Genomic DNA, 18,060 nt, shown 5'->3' with positions numbered 1-18,060 from the left:
TGTCATTTAATGATGCCATTTGTTGTTACTTCCTTCTAACCACAGTGACACCATTTCACTACCATATATAGCTACAGCCTTGGAGGTGATGCTTCTTGCAAGAATGGAAAAAAGGCATTTGAATGAACAAAGTTTACTGTGTTTCCAGTCTACTGTAAAGTCACTGCACAATTTCCCATATTTAATGAGAAGCAGCTGACCACAATTACTGAGAAGCAGCTAACCTCATCAGTTTCATTATCATTCAATGAGTTTTCAGTGAAATCCAGAACTTAATAAGGAAGATGCAAACCTGATCCTTGTCCTGCAAATATTTATCTGCATGTTACTGGGGAAAGTAGGCGCAGCCACACTATGCATACAATTGAATTTAAACCAGTTTCCAATATCTTTAATTTCCCTGAGATGGAGATCATTAGTAGTTGGGAGGAAGGGTGATATTAGTAGTTGGGTGGAAGGGTGAGATATTAGCTAGATAGATAGATAGACAGACAGACAGAAAGATAGATATAGATAGATAGATGATAGGCAATATGGACAATTTTTATTTTTTTAACCCAAGGGGATTTTTTAATTTACATAATTTAAAGTTTAAAGTAACACCTTGCATTTCATGTTTTTGTTCAACAAATTCTTGAAATGCATTGAGGTTTGTTTGTTTTTTAATGTGCACGTAAGTGACATTGCAATGGTCATTAGCTATACACAATAAAAACCTGACCTACAGACTGACAGATAAAGGAATTTTTGTCCTTTGTATAAGGTACCACAGAATGCCAATTTCACAGAAAAAACAACAGTGAACACTCACCCCAAATTACATAGAATCATAGAATTGTAGTGTTGGAAGGGACCACGTGGGCAAATCTAGTCCAACCCTCTGCAATGCAGGAATCTTTTGCCTGACATGGGGCTTAAACCCACGACATTGGAATCTCATAAGTTAAGAATCCTAATACACAGACATCAACAAAAGGTAACCAGTGCTTTTTTCTGGGGGATACAGGCGTTCGCATACCCCTAAACATTTTGTGAATCTAAGTTTGGCCTCATTGAGGGGCAGTATTTCAATACGAGTAGGAAAATGAGAGCACCCCTAAACATGTTTTTTACAAAAAAAGCACTGAAGGTAACTAACACCTCCCCAAAAGAGGCATCCCCAAGGAACTAAAAAAATTGGGAGGGGCCCTTATGGGCTTCAAGGGGGGTGTCTGAGAGTGCTCTTGTGCTCACAGGTGCCATGTTGGGGACCCAGGTTTAGGAGGTGAGCTTGTAAGAATCCACTATGAAGAACTTGCCATAGGTTGTAAGTTGTCAGAAAAGCATTTTCTTCCTATATGTAGGTTCACAAATTCTTTTGCTACAGCAAGGATGAGTTAAATGCCTTCCTCTTTCCCTGTAACCCAGGCATCCCCAACCTGCAGCCCTCCAGATGTTTTGGCCTACAACTCCCATGATCCCTAGCTAACAGGACCAGTGGTCAGGGATGATGGGAATTGTAGTCCGAAACATCTGGAGGGCCGAAGGTTGGAGGTGCATGCAGTATAACCTGTACCCCACTCTGCTCAATCTGTTATTAATACTTTCATCTTTTTCTTTTTGCAGTTCAGGAAGTATAGCCGCAATATGACTGGCATTAGGACAAGAGTATTTGAAATAGTCAATTACATAAACATGGTAAGATATAATGGCAATGACCCTGAGTGAATAATAGTGTGGCGTAGATATGTTTTAAAATGTTTTAAAACATATGTTTTTAACCATATGTTTTAATATGGTTAGATTGGTCTCAACTAGGGCCAGGGCCTTTTCAGTACTGGCCCCAACTTGGTGGAACGCTCTGTCACAAGAGACTAGGGCCCTGTGGGACTTGACATCTTTCCACAGGGCCTGCAAGACAGAGCTGTTCCGCCTGGCCTTTGGTTTGGACTCACTCTGACCCTTATGTTGCCCTCCCCTTATGGTCTTGATCTATCGGCTACTTTTAAAATGAGGCATTTTAACCTGTATTTTAAATTGGTTTCCCCCCCTCCCCCCTATTATGTTTTTACTGTGATTTTATTGGTGGTAGCCTCCCTGAGCCTGGCTCTGGCTGGGGAAAGCAGGGTATAAAGAAATTATTATTATTGTTGTTATTATTATTATTATTATTATTAAAAGTCTGCATTAAATTAGCAATGGTCAGAATCCTCTTAGCTTGTTTCTCTCTGATTTTTGCAATTAGTGTTCAAAAACTGGGCATTTAAAATTAGAAGAACATTTCAAATTTCTATACAAGTCACTCAGTTATTCAATGAAAGTTTCTCTCTTATTCAACAGACTTTTTCATCGCATGTACCTCAACACTTCTTTTAGGTGCATGTGAAGAAATCTTGTTTTACACTCTGAGCTGACAAAATGATGTTTGATTTGAATGCATCTCAGCATTACTAGATGAACAATTTTTGTATTCCTGACCAGGTAGTTATAGAGCACAGCAACATCACTTATCACAGAGATGCCCACCTTTTGTATTCTTAGGAAAGAAGTGCAGGGCCTAGAAGTATATTTAGGAATGGGGAGAAATTAAATTCAGTTCGCATTTAAAGTGAAACCTTCCTAGCAATTACAATATGTGAACCAAAATGTAGCCATCTTTCAAAATTCATACTTCAGGTTTTGCAGTGCTGTTCACCAGCCAAGGAATGTGTATAGAAATGCACATGTACATTAAAGTGTACATTCAAATGCAAAGAGCAGTGAACACAACATACAAAAATGCATTATATTAGGGAAAATTGCATTGGAAAAATGAGTGTATTAGGTAAAATTGCAGACAAACTTTATGTATATTCGGAAGAATTTGCAGTAAAATGCTGATGAATTCAGAAACTGATATGGAAATGCAGTTAAATGTATTTAAGATTGGATAATGAGAAACTGAGAGATGCTGAAATTGACAGATTTGCAGATCCCTAATTTTAATGCCCTCACAAAGCGTGTTCTCCCTCATGGAGAGCACATGTTGCGGATGGGGCTGACGAGACACCTCACTGTTGCTAGGCAAAAGGTATGGCCATTCTTTTAAGCAGGGGCGGGCTGTTACTGGGGAAATTTATATTGCCATTTATTGATTGACAGCCCTATTTGTTAAATACACTGCACACAGTGACGAGCTTTCTCTTTTCGCTTCGTGCTTCGGATCACCCGCCCTCCCTCCCTAATGTTTAGGCTGTTTGCTTGACTTTGCTATGCCTGTCATGGGGTCGTCTGCTTTGGGGCAGGGGCCCGGTAGGAATTTTGTCCATTTGGCTGATTGGCTGGTGTCATTTGGTTTTGCCTACTGCGTAGCAAATTGTCACAACTTGTAAGGTTGCGGTTAGGCATTGGTCTTAGAATTGGTTGGTGGAGGGGTATGGATTTGGCTGTGCCTGCCCCTCCAAATTTCTGCTGCTGCTTCAAGGGTTTTCCGTTAAAGGAACCCAGGGGCTCCCCATGCTTTTGTCCGAAACCCCCCGGCAAGGGGCTAGGGCCACGCAAGCCCCTGGGAGCATTCTGGGGAGAGGTGAGGCATGGTTCCCAGTCCCATCTCTCTCCCCAGGTGACTTACCCTTGCTGACTTCGCGGGGGGTGCGAATGTCAGAGCTGTCCCCATGCGGGGGCAGTTAGTGCTACCAATGCCTAAGCAACCACTCACATTGCTGTAATTTGAATAAAGTTGTGGCCAAAATTATGCCAAAAACCTTAAACAAAAATTAAGTGTCATTGTGTTTTTATTTGGGGTGTCTTGGGGACCTCGACGCGCAAGTGCATAAAACATTTGGGAGTAAGGGTTGCCCACATGTGTTCTTCACTGTAACATTATTTAGAAATATGCATGCTTATATTTTGAATTTTTTTTTAATATTTCACATGTATGTTACAATATCTGAAAATGTCATGCAACATGAAGTGTGAATTATCTTTGTTGCCTACAAACTATAATAATTCTTTACTTTGGTTAAAAAACCCACAACTTGATTGAAAGTTGCTTGTGGTACCTACATCTTTGCACACTGTTGTTCCTTGCTGCTTGTCTGTGATTTTGTTGTTGTTGTTTTGTGCTTTTGTTTGGGGCTTTCAATGGAAATTTTATTTGGTTTCAGGAGTCTGTGGAAGCATTTGTTGATTAACCCTTTCTCTCCCCTTCTCAACCCAATCCACCACCCCCCCACAAAAAACGATGGCTGCTTTTAAAGAAAATAATACACAAAGAGATAAGAACCTTGGGCTTGCCTCCAACTAAATCCTACACTGAGTAGACACATTTGAATGAATGACCATAACTTAAGCAATTTTCATCAACTTAAGTGGGCCTATTCTAAGTAGGACTAGTATTGGATACAATCCTGGAACTTCCGTATCTCTTTTAATGTTGTCCTAACACCCTGGTTAGGAACGTGGGTGGCGCTGTGGGTTAAACCTAGGACTTGCCGATCAGAAGGTCGGCGGTTCAAATCCCGGTGACTGGGTGAGCTCCCGTTGCTCAGTCCCAGCTCCTGCCAACCTAGCAGTTCGAAAGCACGTCAAAGTGCAAGTAGATAAATAGGTACTGCTGCCGCGGGAAGGTAAATGGCATTTTCGTGCACTGCTCTGGTTCGCCAGAGGTGGCTTAGTCATGCTGGCCACATGACCTGGAAGCTGTACGCCGGCTCCCTCGGCCAGTAAAGCGAGATGAGCGCCACAACCCCAGAGTCGGTGACGACTGGACCTAATGGTCAGGGGTCCCTTTACCTTACTAACACCCTGGTTTCAAAGTATGTATACAATTTAATCTGCTCCAAGTTGGGGTGAGGAGTATAAAATCCATTACCAACTTTTCCCTAAGGTATTTCTTAAGGTATTTTTGTGTGTTCCCTGATTACAGTTTGTTCTCCTCATAGGTTTACAAAGCCATAAACGTTCATGTAGCATTGATTGGCCTAGAAGTTTGGTCTGATGGGGATAAGATTGATGTGAATGAATCTGCGGGCAGCACTTTAGACCGGTTCTCAGCGTGGAGGCAGGCAGTGCTGTTGAAGCGGAAAAGGAACGATAATGCTCAGCTTCTCACGTATGTATCCCTGTGGCAAAAGGTTGTGGGCAGAGGTGGAGTACCTTAAGTGAGCCATATGTTTCCAAAGTTTCAAAAACACTTCCCCCAAATGCTGTCAAGAGTGGTGGGGGTACCGTTGCCCCCAAATGGCCTCCTCAGTTTTTCACCAGCCCTTTTCTTCTGGGTGTCATTGACATGGTACTGGAGTGGGAGGATGAGGGGGGATGATACACCATATTTTCTGCAACATTTGAACTTTTGGCTAAATTTGTGGGAGGGTTCAAATAACCGCTACCATTTTCAGGCTGCAGGATGAAAAATGGGGGTTCTGGCAAAACTCATTGATCCCTACTTTTCTTGCATGTGCCTTAGTTCTGAGACAGGTTGCAGCTGAAATATTAATAGTCTACAACTCCATTGGGAAGAATTGCCAAAGGCTTATTTGGCAAATGCAGCAATAGATTCTATGAATGATAGAACAATGGAGTCTTTTTGAATGAGATCTCACAGTCTGTTCTCTATCCCTCCTTTCTTTCAGAGGAATTGACTTCAGTGGACCAACAGTAGGACTGGCCTATGTTGGAACCATGTGCAACCCTGCTCATTCCTTGGGAGTTGTTCAGGTTTGTGAAATTAGATAGGAGGAGGAGGGAAGAACATTGGGTTGCAGGCAAGGAAGGCTTATAAAATGGCATTTCCTTACTACAAACATAAACCAACTTATCGGCTGTGGCTTCCTTATCCTGGGAACTAGCTTTTGCATGTGGCTGAGTCTTAGGAATTTGTTGTTTGCATGGCTGAGTTGGCTTAGAGTGAGAGCAGACTTTGCTCATTCTGTTCTGGGATGCTTGAGGAACTCAGTTCCTGTGAATTCCAAAGTGAACAGACCGAATCCACACACCCCGTGTTAATTGTAATGTAATTATTCTTCTGTTTTCACATTTCACTGATTTTTGAAACACACATCTCCGCTCAAAAAATATGCCCAAATGCTTTAAAATGTGTATTTAGGATAAACCACACATAAGCCAGGGATGCGGGTGGTGCTGTGGTCTAAACCACAGAGCCTAGGACTTGCCGATCAGAAGGTTGGCAATTCGAATCCCCGCAATGAGGTGAGCTCCCGTTTTTCGGTCCCTGCTCCTGCCCACCTAGCAGTTCGAAAGCACATCAAAGTGCAAGTAGATAAATAGGTACCGCTCCGGTGGGAAGGTAAACGGCCTTTCCGTGTGCTGCTCTGGTATGCCAGAAGCTGCTTAGTCATGCTGGCCACATGACCTGGAAGCAGTTCTGCAGAGTCATTCGCGACTGGACTTAATGGTCAGGGGTCCCTTTCCTTTACACATATACATGTGTAAATCCACATTTACTGTTGCTCCAGAGCAGGGTTAGCCCATGTGGCCATGCTGGCTAGGATGGATGGGAGCTGGAGCCTAACCACATAGGGAAGTTACCACATTGACTCCCCCTACTCCAGGAAAAAAACAGAATTAGATTAATGTGTGGAAGTTGCAAGGGAGCAGATTTTGGATAAGTGTTAGTAGAAGGAATGGCAACTGTTATCTGACAGTGGAACAGGCTTTCCAGAGAGCTAGTGAGTTCAACTTTGCTGGAGGTAATTACACAGAAGCTGGAAAGGGGGTTGGACTGGATGACCTCAGGGATCCTTTCTACCTCTAAAATTGAACGATGTAGGCTGCCTCGAACCCTGTGGAAGGAATGACCAATGCCAGCAGCTGAATGGCTGTGAATTGTGGCCTGTGGGGTGCTTGGAAACTTGTTCCACTTTGCAGTCTGAGGCAGGGAGCAACAAAGAGGTTTCTCCTCAAGCCTTTGGTGGGTCACCACATGTAGCTGTTCGGCTGTGTCAGCCTTGGAAGAAGCTCACAAATTCTGGAGGCCTAGATCTTGCTGAAATATCCTGGGAAGGAAACAGAAACACAACCAGCCTCCACACATGCTGTTGGAGCATGCCATGCATGCTGTTAGATTATTAATTTCATTTACTTTTCCCCTTTGCCTAAACACTTTGGCCTGCCTGAAAGCAATGTAAATTGGAAACAGAACATATGAATAAATAAGTTACCCAGAAGCAGCTCGCCTGGCAGGGCAGAACCACAACCCCAGCTTCTTGGTGACACCATTACTGCTTCTTCCCTAGAGGGAGGGGGGAACCCTGGTGAAGCTGATCTGGTACACCAGATAATTTGGGCAGCCTTCTAGGGGGATGGGGAGGGATCGCAAAAGTGGGTGGAGCTACAAATATAAATTTTTATCTTTGGATAGTGGGCTAGTTTCCACATATACTCACTTCTGCACAGATCTATACATTAAGTAGCCCTCTCCACCCACTATCTAGACAAACAAGAGACATTAACAAAGATCAAGGACAGGTTGTAGCCAAGCAAAAGCACTCAGCTTTTTTCCAGCTGGAGCTCACCGGAGCTCACTCAGTTCCGGCACCTCTCAGGTGGGCACCAACACCATTGCCATTCTAAAAGAACAAAGATGGTGTTCATGGTCAGTTCTGGTACCTCTTTTTCTTGAAAAATAGTACTGCAACAAGGGTGCAAAGTAGGGCCAGTCAGGGGCATGGCCGGGGGGGGGGGCATGTGGCCTGAGAAGATAGAGAGGTCTGGGAGGCTGGCTGTGTTTGAACCCTGGGTCTGATGTTCCCCATCCCTTATCCACTGAGTAGTCGTAGGTCTGTCTAGTTCAGTATTGTCTACGTTGACTGGCAGCAGCTGTCCAGAGTTTCAGAGTGGGGGCTTATCTGGAGATGCCAGGGATGGAACATGGAACTTTGCCCATGCAGAGCATCTGCCTTCCAAGCAAGTTGCAGCCCTTTCAAAAAAATGCTCTCTTGCATGTGATGTATAAAGAGAGAATAGAGCTGAGCAGAAATGTTTCCCCCCAGATTTGCTTTTCCATTCAGAAGTGGCCATTTTTTTTGGGGGGGGGGGTCAGAAACTGTTTTTCTGAAATATTTTAGTGGTGGCAGCTGCTCCCTCCCCTCTGTGCTCCTAGAAGGAGTATACATCACAATATAGTTTTATTCCAAGGGCAGAAGTGTGGAGGGGAATTGGCAGCCAAGGGATCATCAGCAGAACCACCATGGCCACTTGCAGCAGTGATAAAACTATGGGTTTTATCCAGTGCTTATCCTACACAGAAAAGATCCATTGAAGTTAATGGGCATGGCTAACTTAGGCCCAGCGGGACGCGGGTGGCGCTGTAGTCAAAACCACAGAGCCTAGGACTTGCCAATCAGAAGGTCAGCGGTTCAAATCCCCGTGACAGGGTGAGTTCCCATTGTTTGGTCCCAGCTCCTGCCAACCTAGCTGTTCGAAAGCATGTCAAAGTGCAAGTAGATAAATAGGTACTGCTCCGGCAGGAAGGTAAACGGTGTTTCCATGCGCTGCTCTGGTTCGCCAGAAGCGGCTTAGTCCTGCTGGCCACACAACCCAGAAGCTGTACGCCAGCTCCCTCGGCCAGTAAAGCGAGATGAGCGCCGCAACCCCAGAGTCGTCCGCAACTGGACCTAACAGTCAGGGGTACCTTTACCTTTACCTTTAAATTTGTTGTTGTTGTTGTTTAGTCATTTAGTCGTGTCCGATTCTTCGTGACCCCGTGGACCAGAGCACGCCAGGAACTCCTGTCTTCCACTGCCTCCCGCAGTTTGGTCAAACATCTTTAACTTAGGCCCCTTAATTTTTTGGCAACAATTCCTTTTTTTTAAAGAAGTGAAAAAATAGCTGCTATTAACAAACAACAGACCCTTGAAAATGCCTAGATTTTCTTCCCTCCCTCCACCCACCTCCAGAGCCTAATATTCACTCAAAATTTCATTGAGCTTTTCTGTGCAATGCTAATAACCACCATCATCTTCTGTTTCCTGGAAGACTAACAATAGGTCAACTATTCTCCCTTCTGCAGGATCACAACCCAAACCCTATTGCTATTGGTGCAACCATGGCCCATGAAATGGGGCATAACTTTGGCATGAATCACGATGCAAGTTTCTGTAAGTGCAGTTCTGGATCATGCATCATGGCGGCACAACTCAGGTGAGTCCCCTGTACCTGCCAGAGGAGTCTGGCAAAACCTGTGGTTGCTTTGAATGCAATTGCTGCTAAACAGTTTTGAATTAATAATTCAACTATGTTGCATGGGACTGTTGCCAGGATGGTGCAGTTATCTGAAAACTCTGCTGGAGAGCAAAAGTGCTGAACCCATTGTCTGCTGAAACTAGCACCTGCTTCTTTATTATCAGAGGAGAGATTTAGTTAAACTGGGCATAAAAACTGGGTTTTCTTACAGCCAAGTGGTATATAAATTTTGTTAAATAAATAAAATTAGAGAGGGCAATCTTGAACTGATAAATGGTGGGAGTAGAAAGGGTTAAGCAGCCCTCTCCACATGTTTCTTCCACTTAAAGTGGCAGCACTTTGCAGCTGCTTTTTATTTTTTAAGAAAGTTGAGAGACTGTTAATGCATTCCTGACTAGTTCCTCTCTCAGTGAAATCAATAGATCACAGAATTTTGTTTGCTGGCTGATTGATGTTGTTGTTTTGCTTAGGCTCGGAAATAGGTCTTGCTAGACATTGCTCTATTGCAGACTTCTGCTGTCTTTTGTGTGAGCCTCTTGCAGCCTTGATAGAGCATGCAGTTGTTTGGGAAGTTTCTGTACTTGCTGCAAAATGCCCAGGGTTCCCTCATGTTCCCTCATGTTCAGGGAGTTATTTAATGGAAGTTGTGCATCATATGCAGTTTTAATATGTGAAAGGATGTCTTTGGTGTTTCACACAGAAGCACTTGCTTCAAGAATGTCTGCTTTTCCCCAACAAGCAAGTGCTGAGGTTTCTGGTGCAACTTTGTTATGACCTTAACGGAAAACCACGTCTGGTTGTGAGTGGTTTTCAGTAGATCCCCTTTTGCTTTCATGATGTGACTTGGTGACCATTGCTCACCCACATTCCTCTCCCCCTCCCTCTCCCCCTCCCTCCCTTAATATGTGCTTTCCGAAACAATAGAAACATCCTTTGATATTTTCCCTCCTCTGAATTCAGCCACGCATTTCTCAAGTCAAGCAATGTGTATAGAAATGCGTATGCTAGTGTAAAATCTGCACAAAAATGCTTATATTTGCAAAAATAACCTACAAAAATGTATATAAACCTGAAAAATTTACACTAAAACGCTGATGAGTTTTCATGAGGACTTCTAACATTAAAAAAATGACAAAATGCTGGTGAAATGTGGAAAACTGAACTTAAGATGGGAGGAAAATGAGAAACTGAAAGAAACAAAAATTGACAGATTTTCCCATCCCTAATCTCTATTTAAGTGTTCCTTTAAGCCTAAGCAAAGTATTTCACATTGGGGCCAAATTACACATTACACTGGAACTGTGTGCATGATTTTTTTTATTTCTGCAAATGCAGCCATGAGGTACAATTTAGATCAAGGCCATGCATGGGAGGTTTATCATGCACCCAAATCAAATCCTTGGAGCTTTTCTTAGCCATGGAGGGGGAAAGCAGAAAACTTATATTTTAAAGCCAACACATCTTCCCCTTCAAAGCTAATAGCAGGTCTGAAGGAGCAATTTGTATTGGGGCCATGATATTTCAGAGAAGAGTTAGATCGTTCTTCCTCTAGCCATGGCCCTGATAAAAAACAACAGCTGCTTTTAAAAAAAGAAAATTACTTATGGAATTCCAAACACAGAGCTTTAATGTAACACATAGCTTGGCTGCTAGTTTGACCAGAATAAAGCTTTTTCAGATGAAGTGACTGAATAATAATAATAATAATAATAATAATAATAATAATAATTTATTTATACCCCACCCATCTGGCTGGGTTTCCCCAGCCACTCTGGGCAGCTTCCAGAAAAATATTAAAATACAAAAAGGACTGAATATTGACATTACATATAAATCCCTTAGCAGTTTGGGACCAGTTTATTTGTAGGATCACCTTACCTCAATTGACTGCTTAGATCTGCTGAATTGGCACGGTTACAAGTAACCAGGACCTTTTCTCAGCCAAAACTCACTGGAACTGAGTTCCTGCACCTCTTAGGTGGGCACCATTGCCATTCTAAGAGAATAAGGGAGGTGTTCATGGTTTCTTTTTCTAGAAAAATAGTACTGCAGATAACCCTCATTCTACACTTGAAAGAAATCAGCCTTTTAATGTGGCAGGACCTACACTTTGGAACTCCTTGCCTGTTGACATCAGGCACCTGCTTAAAACATTTGTTTAAGGCAAGCCTATCCAGAAGTACCCTGCCAACCTAGCAGTTCGAAAGCACGTCAAAGTGCAAGTAGATAAATGGGTACCACTCCAGCGGGAAGGTAAACGGCGTTTCCGTGCGCTGCTCTGGTTCGCCAGAAGCGGCTTAGTCATGCTGGCCACATGACCCGGAAGCTGTACGCCGGCTCCCTCGGCCAATAAAGCGAGATGAGCGCCGCAACCCCAGAGTCTGCCACGACTGGACCTAACGGTCAGGGGTCCCTTTACCTTTTTTATCCAGACATACAGATGTTGGCATGTTTTGATCTTTTACTGTTAATTTTAATTATATTTCACATGTTTTAATTACTTGCCTTTTGTACTGTTTTATTGATAAATGTAATATCTCTTGTAAACTGATTAGAGGCATTATTTTTTAAAAAATGGATGTGCATTGAGCAAATCAGTTGCAGTCTTCCCTGGTGACTTCTTGATAGAATGCACGTCTCTCATGGGCATGAACATTGGTCACCAAGTCATGCTGTGCAAAAAGGGATCTTGCATAATACTAGTGTAAGCAGAAATAGGTTTCTTAGACGTCTATACAAAATTCTGCAAGAAAACTGCACCACAGAGTGAGAATTCTTGTCCTGACTGTGGTCTTAGGTTTTGGTTCTCATCCAAAATACAGCTTTCATTGTATTTTTCTTTTCTTTTTTAAAATGACTATATAACCTGGTCTTAAGACTTGTGCAGAATCTGTGAGAACTGGTTGTGACATATTGAGGGGAAAGGTGTGTTTGCATCTTATATAGACTCGGGGTAGATGTGGCCAAAATTGACACATTAGGAAAACAAAATTTGCACCACTCTAGTCTATCCATTCATCTGCTGTGTTTCCTAAAGAATTTGAGTGAGTTAGTGATGATGATTCTTTGCTTATTTAGCACTATAGGAAACTACCAAGCCACACTATTTAAATATCTGTCCAGCTGGTTCTTATATATTAGAAGACTATTGTGGCATTAAGCAATTCATTGATTCCTGCATTGCATTCTACCACTGCAGTATATTATCCCTCCCAATTATTGGCTAGAATAGTTTCCCACATATCTTTTCATCTTTACAGCTACAAAACTCCCCGGGACTTCAGCTCCTGCAGTTTGCAGGATTTTCAGAAATACATCATGGACCGGACCCCATCCTGTATAACTAACATGCCATCTCCAAAAGATATCATTGCAACCCCAGTCTGTGGGAATGACTTTGTTGAAGAGGGAGAAGAATGTGACTGCGGCTCTCCAGAGGTATCTGTTAATGAACTGCTGTGAAAAGGAACTTGTCAATGGGTGGAATTCTTAACAGAATCTTATGGCTGTTTCATGGCGTAACTGGGTGCACTTTCACATTAAAAAACACATGGATTGGCAATGCAAGATATCAATGTACCAATGTCCCAATTTCAAATTTGGAAATTTTAATTTTGAAGTGAGGGTTGCAAAAGTTCCTTTAAAAAATATTATTAATGCAGATAGAAGTGGTGTATCCTCTGTTTGAAGGAGGAGGGAAATGCAAGATGATACCAAACTGGAAAAAGAAAATGATGTGTGAAGGGAAATAACTGCAATTTGGGGGGTTGGGCAGGGGGGGTAGTTACTCAAGCCTAGCATCAGCAGCCAGAACCTGGGCAGCTGCCCTCACCCTGGCTCTGAGACAGGGCCCACGGCTATTGACTTCTGTCCTGGGGCCTGTGAGTTACCATTTAAATTTTCCACAGTGCTCCTGCCGTAGTGTCACTTGGGCATTGTGGGAATTAGCCACCCGCTGCTCCCACCACTTCTGTAAGGCAAATCCACTGATGTAGGAAAGAGTCCATCCGAGGATATGTTGCTGAGGACCCCATCAAACCTGGATCTTGCCCTGGGATAACTACGTACCAGCAGCAGTGCCTTTCCTTTTCCTTTTCCTCTCTCCTTTTTCCTTTTCCCAGCACAAGACCAAACAATGCACCTGGAATGATACAATGCCATGATGTAGTATCTTTCCAATAGGGCCTTAAAGTAACAATGTGTTAACTACTCATTAACTGTTCTGTGGGAACATAGAAGAAGCACTGAATATGGCATTGGGTGCTGAACAGTGAACATTTCAGATTATGTTTTCAAATGAGAAGCCAGAGACCTGCTCTGAGCGTGATTTGCAATTGGCAGGGAGAGGGTGACAGTCTCTTGCATAAACCCATGAGGAGCTAGACAGAATAAATTATACAAAATAAAAGGGGGGAATATTATGCAAATATACTTGGTTTGCACAATTTATGCAATTTATGCAAAATTAAACTTTTCTTGACACCTCATTTAAATTAGCTTAGTGCAGAATTTTCATTTTTCATTTTGACTTTTTTTAACACCAAGGTCACACAGCTCTGGTTAAATACGCATCTGCCTTTCAGTTTACGATCATTAGTATTTTAGATGAAGTGCGCTGAAGACATATTTTCCTCCTTTATTAGTTACCCATCTGAAAAGATACTAATTGAGAGCAGTACATGTGAAAAGGATCTAGGAGTCTTGGTTGACCACAAACTTGACATGAGCCAACAGTGTGACGCGGCAGCTAAAAAAGCCAATGCAATTCTGGGCTGCATCAATAGGAGTATAGCATCTAGATCAAGGGAAGTAATAGTGCCGCTGTATTCTGCTCTGGTCAGACCTCACCTGGAGTACTGTGTCCAGTTCTGGGCACCACAGTTCAAGAAGGACACTGACAAACTGGAACGTGTCCAGAGGAGGGCAACCAAAATGGTCAAAGGCCTGGAAACGATGCCTTATGAGGAACGGCTAAGGGAGCTGGGCATGTTTAGCCTGGAGAAGAGGAGGTTAAGGGGTGATATGATAGCCATGTTCAAATATATAAAAGGATGTCACATAGAGGAGGGAGAAAGGTTGTTTTCTGCTGCTCCAGAGAAGTGGACATGGAGCAATGGTTCCAAACTACAAGACAGAAGATTCCACCTAAACATTAGGAAGAACTTCCTGACAGTAAGAGCTGTTTGACAGTGGAATTTGCTGCCAAGGAGTGTGGTGGAGTCTCCTTCTTTGGAGGTCTTTAAGCAGAGGCTTGACAACCATATGTCAGGAGTGCTCTGATGGTGTTTCCTGCTTGGCAGGGGGTTGGACTCGATGGCCCTTGTGGTCTCTTCCAACTCTATGATTCTATGATTCTATAATTGGAAGAGATCAGGCAAAATTAAGTTGATAATACAGGACTGTTCTTGGTTTTAAGGAATGCAAAAATGACTGCTGTGAGGCTGCAACTTGTAAACTGAAGCCAGGTGCTAAATGTGGATATGGGGACTGTTGTGAAAATTGCCAGGTAAGGCTTTGTTCCCTACACTGAAAATAATACCTCTCAATCTTGCTGCACATTTGTCAAATGGGGATGTAATCTCTGTTTTTCTCTCTATTGCCCATATTGATAGCAAGCATATTTATATTCTTTCTGGGTTGCTTTCTAAAGCTCAGTTGAAACTTATTAACATGTCTGCACAGGAATCTGTGGGGAGGTTGAGTAGTTCTGTTGCCACGAGAGGAATGGACCTCTTATGGCAACCTCTTAGTTCTGGTAAGTAACACAAGTTGAATATGATGGTCTCCACTTATGACATGAATTCCATTGTGGCTTTCAGGCAATGTAACACTGTAAGTTGCAGCCAATTAACTTTACTCAGACTAGATCCAGTGAAATTAATGGACCTAGGTTAGCCATGTACATTAATTTCAATGGGTCTGACTTAATGTAGGATACAACCCTATGGGCTCAGTCGGGAATCCAGGCTATGTCTGGACTTGTCCAGATGACCTGTTTATTGAGCATTCATTCTGATTTGTTTGTGGAGAGCTTATAGAACAATGAGCATTCATACTTCTTGATGCGTTTCCCTGCCTCTTTCCTAATTGAAAAATAGTTCTTTTCTTGTTTAACAGTGGATTTATTGCAGTACAGCACTTTAATCCACATTGACTTTGTGAAACTAAATTTTCCAGTATGTGCTTGAATCCCCTCCCACAAACACTGAGGGTCTCGTGGGAACCCCTGGAGCTGTTTGGGTTGGGATCCTTCCCTAGTAGGTAGCCAGCAAGGCAGATGAAGAGAAGGCTTCACTGTGGACTGGAAGAACCATGATCATTTATATTTGATCTCCACTGCTAATTATGATAAATAACGAGGGATTGGATGACCTTTCACTTTCCCCTATAGATTAGAAGAGCAGGCGCTGTATGCCGGCCAGTGAAGCATGACTGCGATCTACCAGAACTGTGCACAGGGACCTCTCAGCAATGTCCCATGGATCGCTTCCGAGTGAATGGATTCCCTTGCAAAAATAACGAGGGCTACTGCTACATGGGGAAGTGTCCCACTTTGCAGAACCAATGCATTGCACTTTGGGGGCCAGGTGAGTGAACCCTGGAGTTACTGAACATCTAACTTGAAAGAGGCTTACAGATTTGTTTTGTATTCAGTGGAACTTGGTCTTTCCTGCTGAGCCGGAGCTCAGCTGAGGCTACATTGGTGTAATTCCTTCACTGTAGCTCAATCAGGGCTCAGCTGCCTCTGCTGGGACTCATCCAGGAGAACTGAAGCTGGTGTGACTCCCTGAAAAGGGGTGGGATGGGGCAAGGAGAGACTTACGCCTATTCCAAACCTCTTTCAGCTCAGCCACATCACCTAGCAACACAGCAGAAAAAGGACTGGTAAAAAGTTGTGACTTATGATGTGCCTTTGGCTTGATCCGGCACTGTGTTGTGCTCACGTTCTGCTTTTGCGATTCATACCATTATACTGCTACATGCTGAAGATTTTGTTTTATTTCTTTTGCCTTTTCAGGTGCCACAGTGGGTGTGGATTCTTGTTATGCTATAAACCAGAACGGGGTTTATTACGGCCATTGCAAGAAGGCTAATGGCACATACATACCATGTGGAAAAAAGTAAGCACCACAAACACAAATCAGTCCCAGGGCATAGTTTGTCTGAGAGCACATCACCTTGGGTCTGGTCTGAACAATTCCTGGGGACCCTATGCATACCACCTTGGGCTCCGGAATGAGAGAAAGGTGGGGTATAAAAGTATGCAATAGGAGGAATCATGAAAAATTAAGCAAGGGCTCTTTAAAGGTCAACCGTCTCTGCTTGATTTCTACAAGGAGGTTCAGGTCAGGAAGCACAACCTGCTGCAAATGGTCCTCCAGTTCCGCTGGCAAACACCATGGTCTGCTCTCACCTTTAAAGACAGGCAGATTAGGTCAGCTGCGGGTGGTGGGAATTGGGTTCTTTGAGTATTCTTTCATACCTTGAACCATCTCCTAAATGAGCTTCAGAGTTCCGTTGGGCTATGCAAACAACCCAGTTAATTTGGGGGTGGGGTGAGCATAAGGATGAGGGAGAAACTAGATTCAGTTCACATTTAATTAGCACATTCTGAGACAATATGTGAAAAATAGCCATCCTTCAAATTCTGCACCTCTCTGGATTTTGCAATGCAGTTCCCCAGATAAGTAACGTTCAAAAATGCATATTAGGGTTAAATGCGCTAATAAATGCATATATTAGTGAAGATAGCATACCAAAGAAGCATTAAATTAGGGGAAACTACATGAAAAAATGTGTATATTAGTCAAAAGATCATACAAATGTGTGTATATTAAATTTGCTCTGAAATGCTGACATTTTTTCATGAGGTTTTCGTATAAAACCTTTTTTGGGGGGAATTCTTGTGGAAGTGCAAAAAACTGAATTTAAGACTGGAGGGGGGGAATGAGAAGCTGAGAGGACCTAAATTGATAGGTTTATCCATCCCTAGATGAGCAGTCTTCTGCTTATCCCATCTCTAGTAATGAAATAATAATAATAGAATCATAAAATTGTAGACTTGGAAAGGTCCATGAGGGTCATCTAGTCCACCCCCTGCAATGCAGGAATCCTTTGCCCAAGGCGGGGCATGAAACCACAACCCTGAGATGAAGAATCTCATGCTCTACCAGCTGAGCTATCCCAGAAGGGCCAATGAATATCAGTTAATCTGGTGAATGCATGAGGATTCCAAATGAGAGAAAAATATGACTTCCCTAACTAGTCTGTTCTTCTTTAAAAGAAAAACTCAAGGTAACTGTCTGCTTCCTTTTCAGAGATATAAAGTGTGGCAAGTTATATTGCACAGGGGGCTCTCGAATGCCTTCAACTGGAAGTCTAGTGTCGTTTGATACATGCAAAGGCAGTTTCCCAGCCAAGGACCAAGAAGATGGTGGAATGGTTGCCACTGGAACAAAATGTGGAGAAGGCATGGTTAGTGACTCCATCCTCTTCCTTTGATCCACAGGTGTGGTCAGGGGGGAGGTTTCTCAAGCACAATTTCTGTAATGCGGTTGTTGGAATTGCTGCAAGAACAGAGTGAGCCGTTTCACACCGGTAGCTTGCCAAGCGGGGCTGCACCTTTGGGGTTCATTTCATTTGTCAGCCATGCTTCTGATCCTGCCTGTGAACTGAGCCTGTCCAAGTTATGTTCACATACTTCAAATGCCGGCACAATAATATCCTGAATGCTACAGCTGGAAGATTTAATCCCATTACAATTTTTCTGAGCCTTTTTAAGGAGTGAAATTGGCATGCACTTATTCTTTGAAAGCAGAAGTCACCTACCTGGCTCCCACTGGGGCTCTGGGGCCCTTGAATTCCTCCTGTGGTGCCTAGGAAGCCCTCTGACCCCAC

At 43.1% G+C, this 18,060-nt stretch overlaps 1 protein-coding gene across 1 annotated transcript in view; it reads left to right on the top strand.

Moving 5' to 3' along the window:
* Positions 1 to 18,060, top strand: part of ADAM28 (ADAM metallopeptidase domain 28) — a 72,748-nt gene that overhangs the window by 37,723 nt on the left and 16,965 nt on the right. Inside the window, exons 8-16 of the mRNA XM_083588503.1 lie at positions 1,606 to 1,677; positions 4,902 to 5,071; positions 5,592 to 5,676; positions 8,990 to 9,120; positions 12,423 to 12,600; positions 14,579 to 14,668; positions 15,554 to 15,749; positions 16,181 to 16,283; positions 17,481 to 17,637. Of these exons, the coding sequence (XP_083444629.1) occupies positions 1,606 to 1,677; positions 4,902 to 5,071; positions 5,592 to 5,676; positions 8,990 to 9,120; positions 12,423 to 12,600; positions 14,579 to 14,668; positions 15,554 to 15,749; positions 16,181 to 16,283; positions 17,481 to 17,637 (1,182 nt within the window). The remainder of the gene's footprint in view (positions 1 to 1,605; positions 1,678 to 4,901; positions 5,072 to 5,591; positions 5,677 to 8,989; positions 9,121 to 12,422; positions 12,601 to 14,578; positions 14,669 to 15,553; positions 15,750 to 16,180; positions 16,284 to 17,480; positions 17,638 to 18,060) is intronic.

The sequence above is a fragment of the Podarcis filfolensis genome (assembly GCF_964270895.1).
Source record: "Podarcis filfolensis genome assembly, chromosome: 15".
Classification (NCBI taxonomy): Eukaryota; Metazoa; Chordata; class Lepidosauria; order Squamata; family Lacertidae; genus Podarcis; species Podarcis filfolensis.
Note: the sequence above shows the minus strand (reverse complement) of the source record. Positions and strands in the feature narration are given on the sequence as shown.